At 36.7% G+C, this 27,979-nt stretch overlaps 2 protein-coding genes across 2 annotated transcripts; both read right to left on the bottom strand.

Annotated features, from left to right (window-relative positions):
* Positions 1–205: 205 nt before the first annotated feature.
* LOC146747496 (aminopeptidase Q-like) lies at positions 206–5,851 on the bottom strand. Its single transcript, XM_085497304.1, has 3 exons — positions 5,685–5,851; positions 4,108–4,370; positions 206–324 (listed from the first exon to the last, which is right to left on the bottom strand). The coding sequence occupies exons 1-3, from the start codon at positions 5,849–5,851 to the stop codon at positions 206–208; spliced, it is 549 nt and encodes a 182-aa protein (XP_085353430.1).
* Positions 5,852–10,083: 4,232 nt separating this feature from the next.
* On the bottom strand, positions 10,084–27,722 carry LOC102810088 (aminopeptidase N-like). The gene is made up of 17 exons (XM_085497303.1): positions 27,046–27,722; positions 24,867–25,155; positions 24,336–24,468; positions 23,759–23,913; positions 23,026–23,139; positions 22,401–22,541; positions 22,072–22,203; positions 18,318–18,490; positions 18,092–18,201; positions 17,766–17,899; positions 17,182–17,385; positions 16,440–16,525; positions 15,851–15,958; positions 13,767–13,934; positions 13,187–13,315; positions 10,754–10,826; positions 10,084–10,566 (listed from the first exon to the last, which is right to left on the bottom strand). The coding sequence occupies exons 1-17, from the start codon at positions 27,720–27,722 to the stop codon at positions 10,411–10,413; spliced, it is 2,982 nt and encodes a 993-aa protein (XP_085353429.1). The 3' UTR covers positions 10,084–10,410.
* Positions 27,723–27,979: the final 257 nt, after the last annotated feature.

The following is a 27,979-nucleotide window of genomic DNA, read 5'->3' as shown; positions in this document are numbered from 1 at the left end:
ACATTTTTTGTATATTATATCCATCGTATGATATCCTTTTTGACAAAATGATAACACTTGTAAATTGCACAAAAAGCTTGATCAAGACAACAGGGACATTTAATAACTTTAAAAAAATATATTCAAACAAAAAAAGATTTAACTTCACACTTTTTTAGATCAAAAGTTGCAGCATATGTGCCTTTAACCTACCATGTGTGTTAATTCATGAACCACAGTCATTGCGACAGTCACTTGACAGGGGATCATTAAATGTATTATATAACATCATACGACCCCAGTTTTCCATTGCACCACTGCCATCTATGTCAACTACTACCATGTCTTGAATGAAATAACAGATATGAAAAATAAATATAGAAAATGAAAATAAAAGCATATTATTACATATGTACTGCAGTTTATTTTGATTCGTCCCTGAAATCAAAATCGGTATTTCCACACCCCATATGCAAATGTGGTCAGAGAACAAACAAAGTAGTCCCTTCAGGGGTACCGTTTTTTGAAATATAGCAGAAATAAACAATATTTAGAAATACGATATTTTCCCCTTGGGGTACATGAATATACTTGCTGATTGAAATGAAATTTGAACAACAGTAATGGTACTTTTAGGCAGTGACTTATTTAGACTAAAACTAATTTGCATATCACCCATGCAATAATGTTTTCGGTATTTTCACAGTCGATATGCAAATGAACATGGTATTTCCGAACTATTTTTATTTTGTATTTTATTTTTGTTCGGTTCAAATCGTTCAGCAACATTTTTGGCATGTTAGGTGTACATCACATGGAATACTACGATTGGGAGAACTTAATGCATGTTGACCACCTCAAAACTGAGTTTTATAAGCCTTGAAGGGCTCTCGAAAGATCCACCCGCAGTAAAATCAGCGATTACTATGGAGCCGCAACCATCAACATCGAGGTACCAGGAGGTTTCTGCTGGCGACGTTGCGGCGTTACTTGGTTTAAAATATAGATTACCAACGCCAAATGAGCAACGTTTTAACCGGTAACTGGTAACAGTGACTCAGATTGTACGTCTGATTATTTTATTTTCACACACACAGTGAGTGACACACGCTCTACACTGACACGCATTGCTAAGAGTGTAACACTATCTTGGAACATATTAATGGGCAATAGGGTTCCCGACCTAAATGCCATCCCGGTTTGTTGCACGTTCTTTCTTTAATATGAAATAATCAAATATGGTACATTTGTAATAATAACAGAACCCCCACACCCTTTCGCTTTGCTCGTGAAAGTACGGCCACAGGATACACCACATCACTCGTGAAAATAACTTTCATACGCAACAAAAGCCACAGGGAGGGTGTGGGGTTCTGTCATCCTTAAAAAATATAATTAAAACATTATCTTATTTGCAATGCAACCAATGGTTGCATGTATTGAATACTGGATCATTATATATATACATATTTTACATGCACTACTAATAGAGTAAATATGGTATATAAAAGAGAACTATACCAGTCTGATCTATTGTCATTATATTTCATATCTTTTGTTTTATTATTACTATATTTTTATTTTGTAATTGTGTTGTTGTATTTATCAAGCATATCTTATTTTGCATTATTTTGGTGAATACCGACCAAAAATTCAAATAATTAATGATAAATTAAAATGTACCAGTATTCATATTAAAAAAATAAATGGAAAAAAAACCTAAACTAGGATCTTATAATAATCAGATTGACATTTTGCAAGATTGAATAAAAATAACCTTATTTTCTGTAATTTTATAAAAAAATGCAAACAGGTGAATAAAATCACAGACGAACGACATAACTTACCTAGCTTTGGCAAAGGATACGTTATGTCCCGCAGATTTTCAAAATGTGATAAAAACTGCATTCCAATCTCCAAGACAAACCGAGTATCATTTAAGTCATCTTTGGTGGTCCAAACACGGAACTAATTAATTATGACATCACAAAGTCACATAGTTATAAACAGCTAACGACATAAATTGTATTACATTTGCACTTTCCCAGAGAAAATTTAAACAAATAATTTTTTTGGTGTGTATTAAGATTATTCAATACCACAAAAAGAAGAATTATGTTCAATATTCAACATTTTTTTCCCATAAGCTTATTAGTAACACCCCTAGTTTAATTAGTTAATTAAGCATCTACAGTTTGGTCGTTCGTATGTAGATTAGAATTTCAAACTTGACTATAAGTGTGAAGGTTTGGAATTTTATGAAAGTTTTTTGCATTTGAACCACAACTTTATATTAGTTGTTGATCAGTACCTTTAACCCCCACTAAGGATTTGGTTAGGATGGATATACAAATAAATGTGTTTCAAGATATGAAACGTCTTTATTCATTTGATATGTTTGACGGAAAAGTTCTGAAAAGACGGTCAATGATTACCATTCCACTCATGAGCAATGTAGCAAAGTGATTTTTGCATTTATTTCACGTTTTTGTTTGTTGTTGTCATATATACCGTACTAAAACCAATGAGATTGGCCATGATGTTGACAGTTTTGAAAATAGATTAAAGCAAAAATTTATAAAAGATTTGTGGTCTCCTACCTTACATAAAAAAGAAAATAACAAGCTACGTACATTTAACAATTTCAAATCTGAATACTCTTTGGAACCATATTTGGAATATGTAAATAATGTCAAACACATTGCCATCACTAAATTCAGAATCTCTGCACATAAACTACCAATAGAGAAATTAAGGTATTTACAAGTACCACCAGAGGTAAGGTTATGCATGCCATGTGATGATCTAGCTGTTGGCAATGAGATGCATGCTTTCTTCGATTGCAGGAACCCAGAGATTGAATCTGCTAGGTGCAAATTTATGAGAGCAATCTCAATGCACAAAGAATTTCAAAGTTTGCCTAAGCAGATCATGTTTAAGAAACTGATGAGTTCAAAAGATAGTTTCATTGCCGGCAGTCTAGGAGTCTACCGGTATATACATAAAATCTTAGAAATTTATGCTAATTGTTAAACATCTTTTTAATTTTAATTTTATTATTGTTGTATTTGTGCATTACTATGTTGGTTTTTGGCCATAAGTTATGTAATTTCTTACATTATTTCGAATCAAATAAAATATAAAATATTCTATTCTATAATCATTCATTAATTGTAACTCATAGTATTTCAGTTAATAACAACATTCATGGTCGGTTCCTTGTAAATTACACTCAGCCAATATACATAATAGAGACAATATTTCATGTTTATTTATAATTTCCGAATGCCTGTAGCAACAGGTGAGGATAGGACAGCAATATAAAAAGTCAAAGGAACAATAGAGATGCAACCATGGAAGAAGTCTGCAGCATATTTCAAACAGTTTTTAAAAGGTAGCTGAGTGAGTGTGGGTGGGTACAAACGAGGGCAGCTATACAAGACAGATGAGAAATGTAAATGTAAATGTGACCATGACATAGTTTTTTAACTCCCAAAATACCCCCCCAAAATTATGTTAGTTAGTTAATGGCACTTTTATTTGAGGGGATTTTGACCTCAGGTCACGCAACATACACACCGTTAAAAGCACAAATGCCATTGCCAGTAATTCAGAAATCGGGAATTATATTGAATCAAGGTCTAATGAATGTAAGGGGTCGTATAGAATATATGTTGTATATGGAATGTGCAGTCTTCAGTAAAATTGATTCTACAGTAAAATCTAATCGTGTATTTGATGACTTGACAAAATATTTTCACTGCATGGACCATACTATTTATTAGTACCAGTAATCACTATGCATGTTACTGTAACTTGAACAACAAAAACTATCACATTTGAAATCTATATTTTTTCAAAACTGCATATCACGTTATTTCGATTCAGACCAATAAAATGCATTTCACAAACATTACAAAAATACTTTATTAAACGTCATATGCAGTCATGACCAACAGAGTTACATGGCTAGTCTGAAATTGAGTGAATGCAATATCACTGCAAACAAGAGCATGCATGTCTGTGTATCATTCTGGTGCACTTGCATGACGCACATCTAATTCCAGCATAAATAACAAAATCTGCATAATGATTCAAAATTCATCATCATTCATTTCCTATACACACCTGTAAGAGAGACAGCTTCTTTACATTTAAAATCAGACACAACTACCGCCACCAGATAGGTTGACATAGCGGCTGTTGTATTGAAGTACGCAGTATTCCATTCCCCTTGTATGTAATTCCTGATATTCGGCATATTGGACAGTGCAAATCTTCCCAGTCTGTGCTTCACTGTAATGTCAAAGGTAGCTTTCAGGGAAGGCTCATCGAAGCATGGAAATACAGCCCTAGCATAAGTGGGTTCCAGGTGTGTAGAAGCAATATATCTACAGACAGGTACATACAAGAAAACATACAACATGCCTTCAGTTGAAATAACAGTTTGAAAACAAAAAACACAATATACAACCAAAGCAAGTTGACATACATAGGTACTGGTAAACAAACTGTTTAAAACGTTCTATTATTGCAAAAGCATTTCCACATATAACTTTCTTTTTGTTGAGCAATTATTGATCTGGAAATTGTATTGTCGGCAAAATGTAGTTGAAAGCCCTTTCAATTTTGAGTAAATTTGGGCAAATATTAAATTTGGGAGTTATGACATTGAAGAGTATACTGTATACTGATCAAAACATATTGCATCATTTATTCAATAACTTATTATACAATGACTCCCATCATGCATTGCTGATTTTAATTTTGCTTTGAGCTCATTCTAAACACAACTAACCTACAGTGTAGGAAATACATAGATGCAATGTTCTAAGTTCATTCTCACACAACGTTTGTGAAATAATTGTTCTATGAATTCAAAAGTTAGGGGCCTTATGGTTATACAGAAAACAACTAAAAGTCTGGTGTTCATCTTAGACTAATCTTAATGGAAAATATTTCATATTGAATATTAATTTTGTAATATGATTCATCTTTGATCATTAAACAGATATGCGACTTGATGACACCCTAGAATGCTGAAAACTCAATTGCAAATGAATCTATGATAATAATGAGTAATTTATAGCTATTGGAAAGAAACGTTTTAGAAATCTTGCGTCAACTGTAGCATTAAAGCTGGGAAGTCGTCACCTACGCACGCGTCAGATGACCATAGTGTGTCATTGTTTACAAACAAACGTCTACCCATGAGTCTTTGCGTTTTTAACGTGTGTTGTTATCATAGCTTGGGACTCAATTCCTGTGCGTACACAGGTGACGACCCTCTCGCTTTAATTATTTATGCAGAGAGATACTTGCTCAGTGTAAGGCAACTTTAAAGTTGTTAGAATTTACACCCAAATCACACCCTCAGTCCCAATTTCACCCATAATTACCAATCACAAAATAGTTCTGTTCAGAATTGAAGATGTGTTTTTGTTTAAGACTGCTTAAAAATATAATATAGAGAAAAAGTGAAATGCTGTGGATCATTATAAAATTTTTAAAAAATTAGATATTGTCATGAAATAGCAACTATAGTCTATCCAAGGTACGTTTCAACAAAAAAATTAAAAGGATAAAGCAGAACAATGCATCCACGATCACGAAAAAAAACACTTCATTATGGTTCAGAACTGTTACAGGTAGAACATTTTACTGGTACTAAGCGACTGATAAAATGCATAATCTAACGGACTTACCTGGTTCCACTCAAACTTGCAATAAAACCCAACCACATGTTGTCGGTTGTCATATTCCCGGAATATTTCATGTACATTACATACTGGCGACCAACTTGTAGCGAATGCTTCAAGTTTATCACGAAAAAGTCAAACTTGGGTACAATGTTTGAGGCAACCACTCCCATGTTTACATCACCGTTCATGTCCGTGACTTGAATGGAGTCAATGTCAACACTAAGACTGGTGGCATGCAGTGTTACAGTATCTGTCATTTGATGACAGGTCACTAATATATACACCTCCCCGTCAAACGTGAAAAGGCGTTCCAAGTCCTCTTCGTCTAGATATGGTGTTAGTTTTATTTTATAGTTGGTTGGCTTCACATCGAGAGGAAGACACCGACTTAAAGATAGTTCCGCGGATTGGCGGTCAGGAGGTGAATTAACTTACATTAGGCGATCGGACACCAATTACCAGCAGCAACGTTAAAATAAGAAAAGACAGTATCAAAAAGAACCTGACTCTCTTTCGAAGACAATGTCGCGATGATGAAATGAAGTCCAAACGACGTACCAATGTGACTCGGATATTTCCAGTGAAAACGACGGCATTTTTTTGGCCTGGAACCATCGCGTGTTCGTACGTCGTTGGTGACTTCATGGAACCCAGCTAACTTGCTTTGTAGCCGCAACATACTTTGTGGTTTGGTTCAAGTAAACGATGTGATCTGACTGCTTAAATGTTTCCGAACGACGTTGCTGTCCTCTACGATGATATCTGTCGTCAGCGTTTTCAACTGAACGAAATAAACAAACACTGCGAGCGCTATAACTCTATTTGTATTTGGTTAAAAAGTGATCTCTTGATGCCATATGGATAGCTTTATGAAGATGTTATTGCAACTATTAAACTGTTTCTTTGATGCCAATAGTTTTAATGCGAAAACTGAAAATACAATAATCTCCACAACTCCTTGCATTATTATTTATTTATTTCTCATAAAATATACACTGCAATGTGTCCAAATATCTGTATCCTCCGAGGATACTGAAAAAAGCAATAATCAGTTGACAATATTGTGACACATAACCTCTAATTAATTGTATTAGATCAACACTGACTCGGGGCATATCATTGTTTCGATTCGTTGAACGTGACAGTGACCTCGCAAAATAAATATTCTTGGGCAGTATCTTCGCACTCTATGCAAACAACAATGGTTATCTATATATCGTCGCTAGAGGGCGCTATGTCAAACCATGCCACCGCACAGTGGCGCTTCTGACCCATAACTTTTACATCTTCTTTGTTTAATTAGTTTTAACAAGTTCTCTTTCAATGTCGGTAAATCAACACGCGTTTTCCTTGCAAACCAATTTAAGAAATATCGCATTTTATCGCGGTGTTTTCAACAATCGAATGGAAGCGCACTGATGACGTAACGCATGTTCGATCTGTATGCGAACGCAACAATCATCACACATTGCGCCGTTGCTACAACACGTACAACCACCGTCTCATCTTGTCTCGCAAGTTATCTTTTCTGATTTACATCGTTCACTGGTAGAATTTCAATTCCCAACCCGGTAAGTGTATCATGATATTATTACTACCTTTGTTGTATGTTTACACGATTTTTCCAATCGTACGTCTCAAATACCGGGCTGAAATGTTGTTGGTTCAAGTTCGTTTCCATGTCCAGGAAGACACATTCGTTCGACACATGAACATGACACAGTCACAATCTACCATTCGTTATAGATTCTCGTAAACCTTCAAGTTGTATGTCTTTTTACTCACCATGATTACGTCATGCATTAATCATATACATGTACTAAATTAATTTCGTGTTCATTTCCAGAATTATAAGATGAATATCTCTCCGTGTCCCCCAACATCACCCAGTAATAATAGCACTCGTCGACGACTGTCTCGGAGACAGGAGCAGCAAAGGTCCATGAAAAACACTACCGATCATGCGATGTCTGAAACCTTGTTTGATTATGCTTCCACGAGGAAGGGGTCGTCACCACATACGATTAAAAGTAAGTTTTACATTGTTTTTAGAGCGGTGCATTTAGTTCCAACTTGCTCACGTTTTGTTCTTCGGAGTTTACGCGCGGTAGTCACGCGATCAAAATAGATTCCCAGCGCGCAGTAGTCTGACGAGTTGCGATATTACTGACAACAGTGCATTTATATTATGATATATTGTATGTACAAGACAGTATGTACATCATATTTTGAAATTACATTTGAAAAAAAAAAAAAAAAAAAAATACGTAGATGATATGTTCGAATTGCATTAACAGAAGCCATTACCTGTGTATAGTACGTGTAGTTTCCTCGCTCTTGCTTTACCTATTTAACTTTCAACGGTAGAAAATAATGTGAATTAATGATGAAATTCGCGTTGTGTTCAGGTTAGGGGTGAACTGTACTTTTTGTCCGGATTGTGTATCTTTGCTGGACTCCGGGAATGACTGCCTTGCTTTGGCGTCGTCTACATGCATACCAAAAAAAAAAAACTGTACTAATTGTTTGTGTTACATTAATTTGCAGGCGAAAGATGGATGCTAAATGGAGTCAGATCAGAGGTTGCTGACAAATACTGCGGTAGCAATATGGGTAGGACACCACCAACCTACTTTCCGGATATTAAAACCCCGCAATTCAAGCCACATCCACCCACTAGCGAAAAGGGGCTGGCATACGAAGATTCATTCCGCAATGATTCAGAGACAAGTGTGCCGTTCCTTCCTCCAATTGATATTCCCCGTCCAAAAAGAAGGGAGCGACCAAGTGCAGCTCGTCAAAGGCGCCGTCAACCGTCGTGCCCGCGCATGCCTGCAATCAACAGATACCCCGGCGTCAACCGTCTGCCGGTATGTGATACCATAAACCCCGAATCACGAAGACGAGGGCTTATATTGGCCCGAAGACCTGGCGAGGTTCGCCTCGTCAGAGATCACCGCCACGATATGCACGCGAGGAAATCGACTCAAAATACCACCATTGTCGCGGAAGAAGACCTCTACGTGTTAGATAAACATATGCAAGAACTTGCAGAGAATGCCGCGGAAATGGAGCGTAGGGGGCATCTGAAAAAGAACATTTGGGTCACCGACACCCGACAATGGTAGAGGCCCCGGGAGTAGCGGTTCGTTTCTGGAACCATGTTTACAAAAAGACTACTCAAATTCATCGAGTAAGACCAATTGAACCTCCCCATACGCGCCTCATGTTATTCAAGGAACAAATAAATCAAGTACACGCGGATGGAACAATTCAATAGCTATGTGAAATACAGCTATTACCAACGGGCAGGCGGCGAAAAAGACCAACTACAACATCGGAAAGACACGTGACAACATCCGGGTGACACGTGACAATATTGTGCAGACACGTGACAATAACTTGTCTCTCAGCTTAATCACTGGGAAGGGCAATGTACATCTCTCCACGCTAGCCAGGAATCCACAACATACTACGTTGTTCTCTTGGCACCATTCATTTTGAATGAGGTATTCTGCAACTTGGAGTATGACATTGCTATTATCTTTATCATATACATTATATTAATAAATCTTGGAAAATTACTTAATATTGTCTGTGTTATTTTGTTTGTTATTACAGAACTGAAACATCCAATATTCCTATCCTGACATCGTATGTTGTCATTAGTACAATCGCCCACATGCAATAATTGCGAATTTTGTGAGTCAGTGCCCAGACCCTTATGACAGATTGGTAAATACTAGTAATTCCAGATAAAGCTAAGCTGGTGTCCCATCCATATTCGATATTATTCTTAGCCCAAACATAGACCCTATGACCCAAATAACTACCGGGGCTGTTATCGTGTTTACTGACAAGACAAACGCTTTTTGAACAATTAATGACCAGACAATATAGGCATATCATTCAGTGAGATACCCACAACATATGTTATATATATATGATTAAGCCGCGCTCTCTAACGTCCTGAAGACTATAACATATGATTTCACAGAACAAAACACGTTTACTCTTTAGTAGCAACGGTCATTTTTTTGCAGGTAGAGGGAGGTGGATTCAAATTGTGGAAAACGCGCATCACATCACTGTCTCATCAAAACAGTATTTGGTCTATTTTTATATTTTCCTCCGCCATCGAGATGGGAGTAAAATGTACTTTCCAGATTTAAATCAAGACTGTCGTTGACTACATTTAGATGGATAACCGTGACGTATACGTCATACCAGCATATCTGTTGTAATATCCCGAACACTGTCATTTATTCACACACACATACTACATATATAACTATTCGTGTCCATAGTGTCATTTTTCATCAGTGACACTACAATAACCTATACACTTTAAGGCAAATAATAAATGTATAATACACACTCAGGTGAAAAATGAAAAAGCAAGCCTTATTAAAAACATTTTAATTGATCGTCACAATCTTTGAAAAAAAGCAAATAACACCGTGACCTCGAATATATGTCAATTGAACCCGGGTAAACTGCAATGGTCGTCCGTCAATAAAATAACAAAACATTTTACAAACACGTTATAATCTAAATGACGTCTGGTAGAAAAAAACATTTTGAAATCATAGAAGCGCTTTGTCACTAGAGGGCGCAAATTATTGAAAAAAAAAAGAGTACATTAAAAAAAATACTACAAAATGCGCATGGGTTAACATAGAAAGAACGTTCATGGCGATGCCATGTTTCGGACTGTACTTCATTGTTACTATGTTCGTGACATTATTTCTTCCAACCATTGTCTGAGCTCAACTTCATTTTTCTCCATCCATGCCATATTACTCTTTATTTTTTTGAGTGAGTAGTAAAAATCGTTGGCAGCTGTACCTGGCATATCAGGGTAGCGTAAACCAAACGCTTCCATCTGTAGGACAATACACAAAAGTTGTGTTTATTTACTTTTTAAAGCTTCCATTTAGAATCTCAGACACAATAAAATTTCACGCACACCTCCCGTGAACCACGCCAAACAAACGCAAAATAACAGCAATTTTACCATTGTGATTTTAATAATGTCATTTTCATCCAACCAATACTCCTTATTTACGAACCTCGTTTCGATCTTTCTCTGTGTTCATCGTGTCTGCAAAGCTCCAGACAGTATCATAGGCCGAGTCACCAAAGCTGTGAAATTGGTATTTGAAACACAGGTAAATAACAGTAATTATGATCAAACTCCCGTTCAACTCGCGCGTGAAATACAAGATGTCCGGGTAATTAATTCAAATAAAATATAACATGATTTATATCACGCAATAATGAGTTTTAAATATGATCGTATTATATACAGCAGTAGTTATTATATTTTAATGACAAAAGGAAATAAATTATTTAAAGAAAACACATATATCGTGTTCATTTCTCATCCACCTGTCGACCACGCATTACATATTTATTACAATTAGACATAGTATTTACCATGCTGTTTATTCCGAGTTATTTACTTGTTTTACTTTCTATGTCAGCAGCTACTATGAGTTTACCTGTCCATCATGTAGGATATGCACTTACCATTCATGTTGGATATATACCTACCATTCATGTTGGATATATACCTAACATTCATGTGGGATATATACCTACCATTCATGTTGGATATATACCTAACATTCATGTGGGATATGTACCTACCATTCATGTAGGATATGTACCTACCATTCATGTTGAATATATACCTAACATTCATGTGGGATACATACCTACATTTCATGTAGGATATCTACCTACCATTCATGTAGAATATGTACCTAAGATTCATGTTGGATACATACCTAACATTCATGTGGGATACATACCTACCTTTCATGTAGGATATGTATATACCAATTATGTAGGATGTGTACCTAACATTCATGTTAGATATATACCTAACATTCATGTGGGATACATACCTACCTTTCATGTAGGATATGTACCTAACATTCATGGAGGATATGTACCTAACATTCATGTGGGATGTGTATATACCATTTATGTAGGATATGTACCTACCATTCATGTTGGATATATACCTACTTTTCATTTTGGCTATATACCTAACATTCATGTGGGATGTGTATATACCATTTATGTAGGATATGTACCTACCATTCATGTTGGATATATACCTACCTTTCATTTTGGATATATACCTAACATTCATGTTGGATATATACCTACCTTTCATTTTGGATATATACCTAACATTCATGTTGGATATGTATATACCATTCATGTTGGATATATACCTACCTTTCATTTTGGATATGTACCCAACATTCATGTAGGGTATGTAACTACCATTCATGTTGGATATATGTTTACCTTTCATTTTGGATATATACCTAACATTCATGTGGGATACATACCTACATTTCATGTAGGATATCTACCTACCATTCATGTTGGATATGTATATACCATTCATGTTGGATATATACCTACCTTTCATTTTGGATATATACCTAACATTCATGTAGGATATGTACCTACCTTTCATTTTGAATATATACCTAACACCCATGTACGATATATTCCTACTTTTCATTTTGGATACATACCTAACATTCATGGTGGATATCTACCTACCATTCATGTTGGATATATACCTAAAATTCATGTAGGATATGTATATACCATTTATATAGGATATGTACCTACCATTTATGTTGGATATATGTTTACCTTTCATTTTGGATATATACCTAACATTCATGTGGGATACATACCTACATTTCATGTAGGATATCTACCTACCATTCATGTTGGATATGTATATACCATTCATGTTGGATATATACCTACCTTTCATTTTGGATATATACCTAACATTCATGTAGGATATGTACCTACCTTTCATTTTGAATATATACCTAACACCCATGTACGATATATTCCTACTTTTCATTTTGGATACATACCTAACATTCATGGTGGATATCTACCTACCATTCATGTTGGATATATACCTAAAATTCATGTAGGATATGTATATACCATTTATATAGGATATGTACCTACCATTTATGTTGGATATGTACCTACCATTCATGTTGGTTATATACCTACCATTCATGTTGGATATATAACTAAAATTCATGTAGGATATGTATATACCATTTATGATATGTACCCTACCATTCATGTTGGATATATACCTACTTTTCATTTTGGGTATATACCTAACATTCATGTTGGATATCTACCTACCATTCATGTAGGATATGTATATATCATTTATGTAGGATATTTACCCTACCATCCATGTTGGATATATACCTACCTTTCATGCTGGATATATACCTAACATTCATGTTGGATATATCCTACATTCATGTGGGATACATACCTACGTCTCATGTAGGATACATACATAACATTCATGTAGGATATGTACCTACCATTCTTCACGACATGTACCTACCATTCATGTTGGATATATACCTACCTTCCATATTGGATATCTACCCACCTATCATGTATTATATATATACCAGTCTATCTACCTTTTATATAAACTGTCAAAGTGTATATTGACAAAGTCCCAGGCTAGGTTGAAACCGAGTCCAGATGCATCTCTCACTTCACCAATCACATCTGTGGCCAATGACGTGTTCAAGAAATAGTCCATGTACCTAGAAATATGGAAATGTCAAGCATCCCTCCTTGGATCCAAGGCGCGTGAGTTTGTTGGTAAATCATTTGGGGCTAAACAGTTTGACATTAGGATTATATTAAGAACTATTTTGCAGGAATATGACAACAGTATGCTCATTTGGTGTCATGTAGCTCATATATATATCCCATTAAACATAACAAATACTTCTGCACGTCCCTGCTTTTGAATTATTTCACAAAATATACGATAACCCCCGACAATATGTGTCTACTATGGATCGGAATCGTGCTTGAACTCAACCACGGCGTACAAAGTCTGAATAAAGGGCCAATGAAGAAGCCATGGCAACACGAAATGTAATGAGACCAATGTAAGAGTCGTATCGCAAACTAATGTAGTAGAATGTTGTCAAAGTCGTTTTTTTCTTTAGACATTCCGATGAGACTGACTTGGCCGTTATAACTTACGCCTGTAAAGTATACGACGCCCGGCTGCATGCCATTGCTGATCGTAGCTCGCTGGCTTCTTCGTCATCGTCCGTCATTTGATGCTGATTAAATGCAAAGTCCCATTCTGCGTGGCCTCCGTGACGTATCGACGTGCAGTAAACTGTCGTTGTGGTGTCTTCACGAATCCTTCGAACAAAGTTCAAAAATAAAGTTATCAATGCGAACATTATGTTGAAGCTAAATTAGTGGGACTGGGACAGACTCGCCCTTTGGCAGCTCGCAGCTAGTATGCGCCTGTTTTGCTACTACCCTTCCTCAGTGGGACTGTGAATACGTTTGTACTCTATACAGCTAATAACAATGTGCCCATGCGGTGTTTAAAATAAATCTGAAATCTGACAATGAGGACAGTAGTGAGCACGTTACATACCAAACTGTAAAGTAATATACCCGATTTCAACCAAATCTTTCGACTGATAATTATAACCCCCAAAATTACCAAAAACTGTGCGTTTTCCACATACGTATACAGTGATAGAAGGACTGTGGTAACAGTCAATTTAATAGCAATTTTTAGTAAATGTCCTAATTTGGTGTCAGTAGTCGATGTACGTTACTGCGCCCTCGCCGACGGATTTAATGGTTTACGCAGTATTCTACAGCCTGAGGCGAGGGCACAGTAACTAACTTACTGCCTATCCTGGTCCAGGCTTTCCATACAAATCTTAAATTTTATGCTCGTCTAGACACTCTTGTCATTTTTTATCCCCATTTTTTTTGCACATGTTCACTTATTCATCTATGTACCTAGATAGTATGCACGCAAATAATGCAAAAACCATTGAAGATGGCGATCGAAAACATTCCATTAGGAAGCCAGCCACACATATACCGAGGTAAAAATGCGGCTGATCTGCACTGGCTCGGAAGATGAATTCTGTTTGGCTAAAAAAACAAAAAAACTTGTGGCGTTGAATGCACGTTCATCGTCAGTATTGTTATGCAAATTCAAACTAGCTAATCATTTACAACCTTCCGAGCCAGTGCAGATTAGCCCTAAAAATGGACACCCACACTATACAACAATGAACACACACACCGCCAAACACTATGCCCTTATTGGAGGAGCAATGGGGATAGCTGGTATATACACGTTACAGGAAAAAAAAGGCATTTTACGTTTTTACAGAAATTAAAATGAAAGTTTCATTTACAGTAAAAATAGGTTTTTACACTTTACAGATAAAGCAAATTTCTAATTACATTTTACATTTTTATAATTTATTTGTTAATTTGTGTTTAAAAATTAAAATTGGAAATTGCGTACGAATTACAAAAAATAAGATCTTTGTACAAATTACGGACGAATAAAATAGCTGATTACATTTTACACCTTGCCCATGTCTACAAATTTACGTGTCGTTATTACATTATTACGAAAATAAAAACTCGTCACTCCTCATTGTCACACGCACTACGCTTTCATCGTCCTTACTCACACACATACAGGTGTCCCATGAATTGTGGAGCCACCATTGAATTAACATTTAATATAATTGAATTAACTTTTAATATAGTTGCGATATGAACTCGATTAAAACGCGTTCCTATACAGGGTTGCGTTTTAATTGGAGTTTAATTAAACTCAATTACAATGCAATACAATGGAGAATTGCACTTTAATTAAGTTTAATTAAACTAGAGTTGAATATCCCGTGACTGAACATAGAAATGTTTGCGAAGCTTAGGTTTAGTATCGGGGTAAGGTATGGTACAATTATATTAATATTAATATAACGTGAACCATACCTTCCCCCGATACTAAACCTAAGCTACGCAAAACGTATTAATAATCGAATTAACTATTAATATAAATTATGTTTTCCGAGGACTATGAAAAAGGTCCTCGGAAGGTGTGTATGTCCTCGGAAGTAGCTATATATCTGTATTTTTGTCCTCGCAACATATAGCAATCCAAGTACACACACACACACACACACACACACACACACACACACACACACACACACACACACACACACACACACACACACACACACACAGCGCCCTCATTGCCAGACACAAACACGACTGATACATACTCGTTTATTCCCGTGTACATCCAGTGGTGATACTGCTCAGTAGCGTTCTGTATACAGTCATCGTTGCCGTACTCACATGCCAATTCTACTGCAATAACACGGTTATGACTAGAGAGAATGACAAATCAATTTTATCATCAATATACCAAGAAAGCAATCGTCACATTTTTTGTCTTGAAATGATACTTATATAGAGTCTAGTTTAAAAGATGACAACGTTTGTTCCAATCACTCCAAGTGACTCAAAACATAGTGTTTGTATTACTAGCCTGTTCATGATTTACTATGTTACAGCGCCCTCAAATGTGTCTATGTTAAATTTTTCGTTTTGGAACACCGACTTATATACAAAAAATACGAATCCTACGTCAATATATCCATGGTCCATGCAATGCAAGTACTATTGATACAAATCCTGGAATTTCGAATTGTAATTAGTGATTTTAGATCAAAACTGCTGCTTCTCCCCAGTTTATTAGACCAAAACTGTCGCTTCAGGAGTGACGTCTGTGAACATTCTGTAGAGTACAGAAGTATGGCAATAGACAATTAAAATTTGAAGACATCAGTTCAATCAACTTGTACTTACTAGTCAATGTGGTCGTCCTCCAAAGCTTTTTTGAAATCCCAACCAAGCTCATCGTAAATGGGTTCATTCAAGTAACGAATATAACGCTGTTTACAATAGAATATAAATAAATAAAACCATCGCTTGTTAACGGCGACGCAACGGGCATGCGGTCAGTACATGTTGGTAATGTTAGTGACAGTTTATCTGCTCCGTTTCACCGGTGTACAATACGACGTGTAAGGTTTGTCAATTCGCGTTATCCTTGTTTTGAATCGAAATGTTCCGAGTTTTGAAGATCTTCAAAAAATAGAATATTTTTCTGTTCATTGTGAGATCGCGCATTATGCGTGAAATCGAACAGGACTAACAAAGGTCATAGCGTCGTAGAGGCGTCAAAACAATCGTGTGTTTTGGGAAGTATTTCCACGATTAATAATGCGTTATACACAGTTAATGATAGTCAATTTGCTAGAGTGAGTGTATTCCAACGTCAGATACATCTCTGAAAACTCGACATTTCAAAACTGAACTATAAAATATTGAAATTATTTCCGGAATCAAATCATTTGATTTTTGCAGCAGACGTTCAGTTCGCGCCTTTCACGCATTACGCGAGATCTCGCAGTAAACGGGAAATCACTTATTATCAGTGTTATTGCTCCATTGCCACGACATGTGTATTGTTTTGTGCAGACAGTGGACGCCCAATATTCAACGTAGTAGAAACTCAACAATTCATAAAGTCAATAGCGTGACTCACCTCAAAGAATCCATATGTGGACGTTCTCCATATCATATGAACCGTGAAACCTAAATTATCCCTGGTTGTTAACCATGGGTTATAGTCTCGTTCATCACGAAGGTATTGAATAATCTTCAAAGCATTCACGTGATCACCTCGATGTGACTTACCGATGTTGAACGCATCACTTATGAGAGCACCACGATTTCGAATTGGTATATCCTGGATTTAAAATGAAAAGTGATTAATATATCGTCTTTTAACCACTTCCCACAAACCACGCCCGCTAGCGACGGAACGCGACTATGACGTATAATAACGCCGATCATGATGATAACAAATAAGAAAAACAAAACAATGTCGTTCGATTTAGAAAATGTTGTTGGTTGTGTTTCTCATTTAAAATGTTATTGTTTTGTTATTGACGGACGACTTAAACCAATGTGGACGTAAACGTCACTCTTCACAAGCGCATTTACGTCGTGGAAGCGCTTCGTTGCTATGGGCGCGAGTTATTTGGAAGGTGCGTCGTGGATATTATAAACGATAATTGCTGTGTATACTTAATGCATGCAACAACAAACACATTAAAAGAAACCCACCGTATGACTTGGTATCAAATAGTTTGATAGTTTCTCCCAATTTTCATTTTCATAATTCACTCTATAGTACATATTTTGATTGACATTAACGATGAACCAATCGTCGTCACTTTCTGTATTTAACTGGAAATCGGCTTAAAATAAAAACAAAACAAAAACAAACAATAACACAGTGAGCTACTGATGCCACCATGATTCACAATATGTAGAACGAACCATGACATCACATATTCAATATGTGTCTAATTTAATACAGAACAATCCAAGACGACTATCAGACAGCACATATATAGCTTTAGGAGGGCGCGTCAAAACGAACAGTGTACCTGGTGCTTTATTCATCCATTTTGAGTTGACATGAGTGTTACACGGCCCCAGACTCTCAAATTGTAATTCAGATTGGTCTGTCCAAGTGAGTGGCACGTACCATAGAAACCTGCGTGTGAAATGAATGTATATAAATATACAACACTATACTGGTGAGGGGGGACTCGATAGTACTCTACTACTTTAACATTTCGCATGAATAACGCCATCTACGGCGAGCCTTACCCGAGATTCTCAAATTTGTCCGATGGTTCATCGTATGCGTTTTGTAGAAATATTTCTTGCTCAGCATGTATATCTTTAGCATCTCTGGTGACCGTAATAAGCGGATATCCTGCCTGTCTTGTCCACGTGTCCATTATCACCTTTATGTTCTGGTTCTGACAATTCCGGTCCGCCTGATTTATACATATAAAAGCATATAATATCTTTTAAATATTTTTGTTTGGAAAATTAGGAAATATGTTCCAAGTAGTGACGTTTTGAGACTATTTCATGCGGCAGAATACATCGTTTATAAAGGTGTTATATATTATCTGATCACCCTAGTGTATGCTCAAATGATGGAATAAACAATGTGTCGACCCATGTACATTCTATAATTTTTTTTGCGACTACAGTGAAAGCAGAAAACTGGCAAAGTCACGACTTCTTTTTTGTTTTACAAAAACAATATAATTAATTGTCAATTTAGACTTTTTAACGTGATCGCGAAAACTAGCATGACTGCGAGAGAAATCCCGACTGGACGCATCTTCAGGCGAGCCCCTGCGTTAGAATGAAAACCGGAGCGGAATCACTCCGGTGATTATGCTAATTAAAAGCTGTTGACTAGCACTGACAACGAATCAGAGTGCAGCTATGTACGTCATAACTTATCTATGTTGATGTACGTGACCTTTCACTTCTGGGGTCCAGGCGATTTTGAAAGACTACTTATATACATTGGATATTTAAATCGACTTGTTTTCAGTAAACATGGATGAAAGTATCGCCTTTGCACTTAGAAAGTTAAAGTATCCATCTCTGCGATCAAATCAAAGAAAGTTTATTGAAAGTTGTTACTACGCGGTAAGGACGTGTTTGTTGCCATTGCGACGGGAAGCGGACAATCTCTGAAGTGCGGAGTTGTCCTTTTCTGTTTAAGTCAATGCCGTCTGATGAAGCTGAGCGACTTACCGGCGACAATAGTTGTGATTATTTCTTCTTTGATAGCGTTAATGAAAGAACAAGTCCGGAAGCTCCAATGTTTGGGTTTGATGTGTCTACTTTCACACAACCACTCATGAATAATCAATGACATCATGAATAATTAATAACAGTCGGGATTTTTTTCACGGTCACGTTAGTTTTCGAGATCACACTAAAACGACTTAAAACAGTTAATTATGTCTTTTTGTCAACAAAAAAAAGTCCCGACTTTGCCAGTCTATACCTTAGTTTATAAACTTATTTATAACAATTTATAAATACCGATTATTAGCTTTCATTCAGATTTAAATAATGCGCACACAAGCCGTCAAGTGACCTATTAAAAGCGACCGTCCACTTATCAAAAATGAGAGGCTTGCTGATTGGATGATGTTGAACTAACTCATTAATATTAAAGTCGTCGTACCGCGTCCTGTTCGATATAGGACTCATAGCGACACATACAACGCGTGCGAAATACATGATTGTTTATTTACAAGAAATTCGAACACGCGCTGCGCGACGACCACAGCGCTTTAATTAGAACTCGTGATGCCACATCGTTTCTTGATTGGCCCATTTGATTTCTAACAGTCAGTTTGATTTATGAAAATGCATGTTTACAAAACGTTTATAACAACTCCACACTTATTATGTTTTTCAGTCTATCAGGATGTCCTTTGCGTTGTGGAGATATTAGTTTCGATAAGCCCACTACGTTTCAATACCGACATTGTCGTTATCATGTCGTGGAATCAGTAGTAAATATTAACATGAAAACAAAACAAGTTTAAAGAAAAATGGGAAATAATTATTGGTATAATACAATATGCAATATTGTATTTGTTTTAGTGTATGTCGTGTTTTTGTTTAAATGAAAAATTTACATCATGGTTATTTCTTCATATCCACAATAAAACATTACACTACATAATACAACTGTGATCTTTGAGTGATTCGCTTTTAGTTGTTGATAGAATGAAACTGTATTTCCAGAATAACATGGCTGCTTTGTTTTATTACATAGTTACATAGAAAAAAAAACTTATTCATTTGACAAATTTTGAATAAGACTTTCGGAAAATTAATGTGTACGGTGACAACTATCACATTTCACTAAAAGTAAAACTAATATTACCCCAGACCATTCGTCCCGGTGTTATCGCTATCGCCACACGAGACTCCAGCTTGTCTCCTATACAATTTGACTGCGCACATCCAGAAAGTAGATGTAGCTGTGATTGGTGGAATACTAATGAGTTGAGTGTCAATCAAACGCCCACGCTATCTTTAGTAAACAAAGTCACGTGACACGCGCCATTTTAGTTTTGGCAGGCGATTTCAAGGCAGCACGCTTAACCCTTTCGTTCACAGGTTGGGAGATATTAGAATGACTGACAATTTCACGCCACTGTTTTACATTATTGGCGGATTTTTCTGCGCTATCAATCTTTCTCTTACAAACTAGACATAGATGAGACCGATTTGCTGATCTTTTGTTCTATAATTCTTAATGCAAACACCGACCCTAGTAGTCGCCTGGTACATATGAACGGTCGTCATTGCAAATCGAACATCCTTTTGAAATTTGGACGTCGGGAAGGCGATTTCAAGGCACCGCACTTAAATATTAGCAACATATTTTTCTGAGCGGTTGTTTATTCTCTTTCAAACGAGACATAAATGTGACGACATAGTCGATTCCTTATCCACCGCTAAGAATGCCGCAATGTTTCGTTCGTTTTGCAACATGCCACAAATCGTCGAAAAAAACACCACTTCGACGGAAGCTTGCGTAATAAGGGGGTTAAAACAAGAAAACAAATGCCATGTTTAATACATGTCGACCTGTTTTACTTGCGAAAGATAACGGAACATGAACTCGTTTCGTGCGACTTCGGAACCCGAAGGAACACACCAACAACGTTGAATTTACTCGCTATCTTCCAAATATGGTATATTAATTTATTCAGTTGTTTATTTAGAGTGACGTCCGCGGTCGAATGCGATTGGCTATTGATGTCAGTGCAAAGGTCATATGAATATTAAAATTAAGTGGGCGGAAGGAAAATTGTATAGGAGACAAGCTGGAGTCTCGTGTGGCGATAGCGATAACACCGGGACGAATGGTCTGGGGTAAACTAATATCGCAAACACGACTACTCGCCATGCTTTAAAACTCAACGTAATGTTAAAGGGCGGTGGTCGTCGCGCCACGCATGCGCTAGATATGGGTCTTATATAAACAGAGATGGCGATTTTGACTGTTGCGCGCATAAAGTACAAACCGAGAGGTTTCCAAGCTTTAATTTGGTATTTTTATGGGTGATTAGAAGGTATCAAAGAAGTCACCGACGGTAATTAATGCAAGTGGTGCCCATGGCAAAACTCGTACTTGAGATTTCATTAGAAAATCACACTGGACTGTGGGAAAATCAATGTTTATCAACACAAATGTCGCACATGCGCGGCGCGACGACTACCACCCTTTAACGGCATTAATACTCCAGTGAGTCGAAATTATGAATTTCGCTGCTAAAGTCGGATTTTACGATTTTGACAGTGATTACTTGATTAATGATTATGTAGCAACAGCTTATACATTAAAATAACAAATTTGATACTTATAAACACAATATTAGTAAAATAATCAACCTACTTTGATACTTATAAACACGATATTAGTAAAATAATCAACCTACTTTGATACTTATAAACACAATATTAGTAAAATAATCAACCTACTTTGATACTTATAAACACAATATTAGTAAAATAATCAACCTACTTTAGTCAATGCACTGAAAAAATCATCACTGAATGCTGGTTCGTATGCGTAGGTAATGTGGTAGTCATAGCAACCATCGAGATAAATGTTATTTCCCATGAAGTGAGTCATCATCATGTTCATAGCAGCTCCCTGAGTATAGTGAAAAAGTCACGTGATTTCATTGGCGACGATGACGTAATAATACGCGAGCGATACATTAGTGTATACATCCTACCGTGAAAACGTGTGGTTCAAGAATCACGAACATGAAGCTCGAATTATTTAGATACAACGACTTTAAGGATACATGTTCGAGAAAAAAAGTGCACACATAACTACATACACACCTTTTCGTACGACATTCTGTCAAATGTCCTCCTGATTTCATGGTTCCAACCAACATCTAAGATCATTGGTCGGGATGACGTGGATATGGAATCAGAATGGAGTGCCTTGAAAGTGGCATCTCTGGGATAAAACTGATCGTACTGCATTGGGAATAAATGTAAAAGATTATTTTTTAAAACTCCCATTCGGGCGAATGTTAATTGGTCTCAATGCTAGGCCTGGTGTTGGTAATTAGTCAGTTTATGGATGGTTTTGCTCTACTGTAAACCTTCCACACGTGATCATCATTAAAAACGATAAGATCAGTTATTTTGGCAACTACACCTGAAATATTTGAGAACTAAATCTAACTTGCACTGTGGTGTCCAATTGCAAAATCAAATATAATTTTCAATGTTGTAATTACTCAAGCCACTTTACTTTGTTTTATTAGAATACGCTCAGCTTCTAAATTGGATTCCTGGATTCTGATATTTCCCGTAAACCCATGATGACTGTATTGGTCAGTGAGAGGTTTTTTTTTCAGGTCATACAAAGTGGCAATGTAACTTTACTAAGTTACGTTACTGTAAAAAATCAGAAACGGTAGGGACATACAGCGATTCACATGAGCCTCACACTTACCATCTCCCATTCCGGGTAAATGTTATGTACTCCGGCGTCTTCCATATATCTGGCGAACCCTTCGTTTAACCATAGATCTGACCACCATCCACATGTAACCAAGTTTCCAAACCACTGAGGAAAAATGTTAGTATATTCGTAATGGTCGCCAAGATCTCGTAGAAATCGAGATAGCAACGAGACTTCCCTTCTTCAGAGGTCAAAACAAACGAACAGGCGTGAGTACTTTGACATTTTATTTCTTTTTAAACCAGTGAATGTGGTCTACGATCGCCAGCCTATGTTTAATTTACACATGGCACTCAAGCACGCTCACCCAGACAGATCCGAACTTTTCATCAATCTGGCGGCAGAGTGAACTTTTCAATCGCGTTCCCATGTTATATAACACATTATACAGTACATTAGACGTTTTAACACATACAAAGCAGTAATGTGTAATGTGGTAATTGATATCATTATATTTTTTAATCTGTCTTGGATTCTGAAGTACTGTAGTAAATAAATAAATATTTATTTAAATAAATAAATAAATAAATAAATAAATAAATAAATAAATAAATAAATAAATAAATAAATAAATAAATAAATAAATAAATAAATAAATAAATAAATAAATAAATAAATAAATAAAGTCTCGTATCTCTTTCGAGAAATAATGTGATTACTAGTATTCGGTAACAATAAGCATCTCGACGTTAACTGCCGACACTAACATCCAGGCCGTACATACCTGGTGAACTAATTCGTGGCCAATAATTCTTGCAATCCGCTGCTGTTTGGATGCGAGGTCAACTTCCGGGTCAAATAACATTCGTTCTTCTCTATATAAGACCAACCCCCAGTTCTCCATAGCACCTGAACTGAATTGTGGGATCGCTACCATGTCTGACAAAAACGATATTATATTGAGATAATAGTTACTGGATAGTAATATGTAAATTAGAAACGCTGAGAAGTGTTCTTGTAGAACCAAAGACGTTATTTGGTAGAACAAACATTTAAAATCAATTTGGTAGTATGTACACTCGTTGTGAATTCAAACTGGGCTCAATCACATTGACGTTGAGGGCGCTTTTGGGTAAAAAACGACCTAAATTTAAAATTGGGGTGAAAAAGATCGGCTCGACCGTGAAAATGGGGTCAAAACAGTGACACGTAGTAGTATGCTATAGGGGTACCCCTCCGGGCCGTAATAACCTCATTTTCAGAAAGGTTCGGGAACATTGTTTGGGTATGGGGGTACATCATATGAATGCCTCATAAGACAGACAATAATACACAGTGCATCCTCTACGGCGATTACTCACCCATTTTTGTCATGTAACCAATGTGATTGTATGGAATTTTGTACGTCTTCCCATAGTAATCCAACATAGAAGTTCCTACCATAAGTGAAAAATCCAGAGTGTGGACGAAATAAGGACGACTCCATACACGGAACTGTATCGAAAAGTAACCACATTAACAACGTGACAACGCGCAACGCTCCGCAGCTTAATAAAGCAGAGGTGTTCGGTATTGTGTTCTGAAACACTGAGTCACGATTTGTTGCCATTTAAAAACGATATTTTGATACAAAGAAGTATGTAATTAAAGAAATAACGAATTATGAAAATGCGCATGCGTTTTGAATTTCTTGTACGTACTAATAATTCACTGTGAATGTGCATACTTCATTACTTATATTTCATGACATGCATACTATTGTGTGTGCTACAAATAAATCTAATGAGTTTATTACGTAATGTTGAACTCGACATACAATACCCAAATTTATTCATTCATAACGAGACCAGTTTGCAATACGTTAACATTTTTGCTGAGAGACAATCGCTTACCAAAACTCCCTCCTCCGTATAGTTTTCTTTGTGCTCGAAGTCTGACACCACTATAGCGTTGAGATAGGTGGGCATTCTAACGGATCTATTAAAATACGTGGTTACCCAAGTGCTGTCTGTCACTATCTCATCGTCAAATTCTTGTCCTATTTTCGGCATGTTGCTCAGTGCATGGCGTCTGTTTCGATGCCGTATGACCATGTCAAACGTGGCCTTCAGGTTGGGCTCATCGAAACACGGGAAAAGCCGCCTTGCATAAGTGCTTTCTAACTGCGTCGCTGCATAATACCTGAAAATAAGTCACGTAATATACACAGTAAGGTCGAGGTACCCGGGTGATCTAAGTCTGTTCTGAAATGTTACATATTAGAATGATCACACTGACAATTGCGTGATATTGTTTCAGGCTGTTAATTATTTGAAATGAGGGGGGGTAAAGTTAATTTAAAGTAGTCGGATTTTTATCTGGCTCTACAAACTGGAAATAGCGATATTGCTGAGTAGAAATAGATGTGTAATTACAAGTTATTTATTAACAACTCTACGTACTTATTATTTTTACACGGTTTGTCATGGAGTGTAAGAAGCCGTACGACCAAGGATAGCAAAATCCGTATTCAGTCCATAAAGGTGTTATCATATACTAGTAACCTATAGGTGTAATTATAATTTTACTACGGAGTGACCTCAAACACACGAAGTAATAGACCATTTTCCGTTCACTGCGAGAATCACGCGTTATGCGTGAAATCGAACGTAAAAACAGGACAAACAAAGGTCATAGCGTCGTAGTGGCGTCAAACATCGGGTGGGATTCGACAAACGCGAAAGTATTTCGGGAACATTTCCATGCTTAATAATGTGCTGTCCACATTTGATGATAGGCAATTTCGATTAAGTAAGGGTATTCGGAAGCATATTCCTCTGTCGATGATCGGCCGGTCAATGTAAGCTACGAAATAAAGAAATTCTAGTTCAAAATCAAATCGTTCGATTTTTAAGGCAGACGCTCGGCGCGCGTCTTTCATGCATCTCGCGAGATCTCGCAATTGTACAGAAAATCGCATATTTAGAATGAGGCGTTTTGTTTTGATTGATGAAAATTCAAATACGCACACGTAACCCTGTAAGCAAGCCATGCTAAGAAGTTCGATTATCGACCGATAACTCTTTTTGTCTGGCAAGATACATATCGTAGCATTGAAAATCTAACATAAGCATCTTGAACAAATATATCAGTATTTGAGCAAACAATGATTTTGATTATCTGCATTTAAACCGTTTGTTTTTATCAGATTAATCGGTATAGCAACAAATCCTAATCATGCCCAGTGTGCCCGTGTGTCAATCGTCAACAATGGAGATAATAGAACTGATTTATGTTAATAAGTAGGACTGCCCTTGTACACAGTAAGATAACGTCGTCCTATATAAATCACATTGCATACTCATGTGACATCAGACCGGCTGGGCACAATTTGAGCTTTGGCTTTCCTTCAATACGCACCCGCCACGCTGATGAGTTTAAGAAACAAAATGGTATTTATGTAGGACAAATCGTTCAGATCGTCAGAATAATAATCTCTGACAGAGATTAGCCACTGTTTGTTTGTGGGTAATAAAACTAACATTTACAAGTGCCAAATATATACATGTACAACGCGATCGCCAAACTAGTGTGCATAGCAACAGTAGTATTCAATGTCAGGAAGACCGTATTTGTTTTTCGTGATCCACTCGATACAAGGTGGATCGGCCAGAAAACCCATTGAAATAACAGAATAAAAAATCAAATGAAAAAGATACTTAGCAGATATGTATTTATATGTACTTGATGTGAAATAAACTTAGTATGTTTTAGGTAATTTGTCAAGAAATTGTAAAATAATTGCATTATTTTCATGGGCTGATTTGGGTCAGGTCGGGTCATAAACGACGAAAACAAATATACGGATGGTTATTAAAAAGGTCGCCTGAACTCAACAAAATCATTTACTGCATTAAAAATGCAATAACAAACAAAAGACAGATTAATTGTGATTAAATAAGACCAAAATTAAAGAAGTGGTCGAATTAGACAACCGTTGCGCTGAAATGTGATTAATATTTTTTATGAATATATTGAAAGAATACATATTTCATATTTAATGTGTTTAATGATTTAACGTGGTCGTCGTACCTGGTTTCGTTGCCAAAGGGATACCAGCCTAGATAAAAACCGATAGTTGATGTCTGTTTCAGTGTTCCAGCATAGTTCATACTGATAATATAGCGCCGTCCAACCTCAAGATCTTGGTCTAACTCGATGATGTAGAAATCATACAGTGGGTCCAGGACCGTACCCAGTACACCAATATGTGTACCACTACTGTCAGTTACCAACAACGTAACGTCCTCTACAGTTATTGTGTAAATATGCAGTTTTATGATGGCCGTGGGTTTTAAACATTCTACCTCGAATTGCAATTCGCCGTCAAAGGTAAATCGTTCCTTTCCCAGGTCCTCGACGTCTTCCTCGTCAAAATACGGTGTGACTTTGATATAATAATTGATCGGTTTCAAAGTGTCCGGTATGCGTCCGTCAAACTCTTCGCGAGCATCATCTTCTTCCACGGGTTGAGGCCAACCTTCTGGCGGCAGTTCTGTTGAAACAGATTCGGGCGACTCGGCCACAGTGTCTTCATAGACTGCGAAATAAGTGATGACTGCCGTTGCCGCAATGGCCAGTATTACCACAACTACTATGGCGACAACGGCTTTAGTCGACAAGAATATTCCATTTTTCTTACCGCTGTTTTGAGGATCCTCGATTAGCATGCTTCGGGACTGACTAGCGGACTTCTTAGACGGGTCCATGACTGTACACTAAACTTATCAAACTACATTAATATGTAAAGTACGGGTGCTGTATTCTATAAGAGTGATGATGTTTCGCTTCCTACCTATGACCCCCACTCGCAACATCGTTGGCTTTTACGTTTGTTGTCTACACGCCCCGTTCCAAGTTTTTCCGCTAAATAAATAAATAAATCAATCAGTCAATAAATAAATCTGTCAATAAATAAATAAATAAATAAATAAATAAATAAATAAATAAATAAATAAATAAATAA

Source organism: Saccoglossus kowalevskii, chromosome 3 (assembly GCF_978046115.1).
Source record: "Saccoglossus kowalevskii chromosome 3, keSacKowa6.1, whole genome shotgun sequence".
Lineage (NCBI taxonomy): Eukaryota > Metazoa > Hemichordata > Enteropneusta > Harrimaniidae > Saccoglossus > Saccoglossus kowalevskii.
Note: the sequence above shows the minus strand (reverse complement) of the source record. Positions and strands in the feature narration are given on the sequence as shown.

Excerpts from the sequence above, each read along its gene's own strand:
- LOC146747496 (XM_085497304.1), bottom strand. The coding sequence starts at position 5,851 with ATGGGAGTGGTTGCCTCAAACATTGTACCCAAGTTTGACTTTTTCGTG. Across the intron at positions 4,371-5,684 it reads GCAAGTTTGAGTGGAACCAG|ATATATTGCTTCTACACACC; the intron begins GTAAGTCCGTTA and ends ACCTGTCTGTAG. Across the intron at positions 325-4,107 it reads AGAAGCTGTCTCTCTTACAG|ACATGGTAGTAGTTGACATA; the intron begins GTGTGTATAGGA and ends ATTTCATTCAAG.
- LOC102810088 (XM_085497303.1), bottom strand. The coding sequence starts at position 27,722 with ATGGACCCGTCTAAGAAGTCCGCTAGTCAGTCCCGAAGCATGCTAATC. Across the intron at positions 25,156-27,045 it reads CCCTTTGGCAACGAAACCAG|GTATTATGCAGCGACGCAGT; the intron begins GTACGACGACCA and ends ACTTATTTTCAG. Across the intron at positions 17,900-18,091 it reads ATGGATGAATAAAGCACCAG|CCGATTTCCAGTTAAATACA; the intron begins GTACACTGTTCG and ends TTTTATTTTAAG.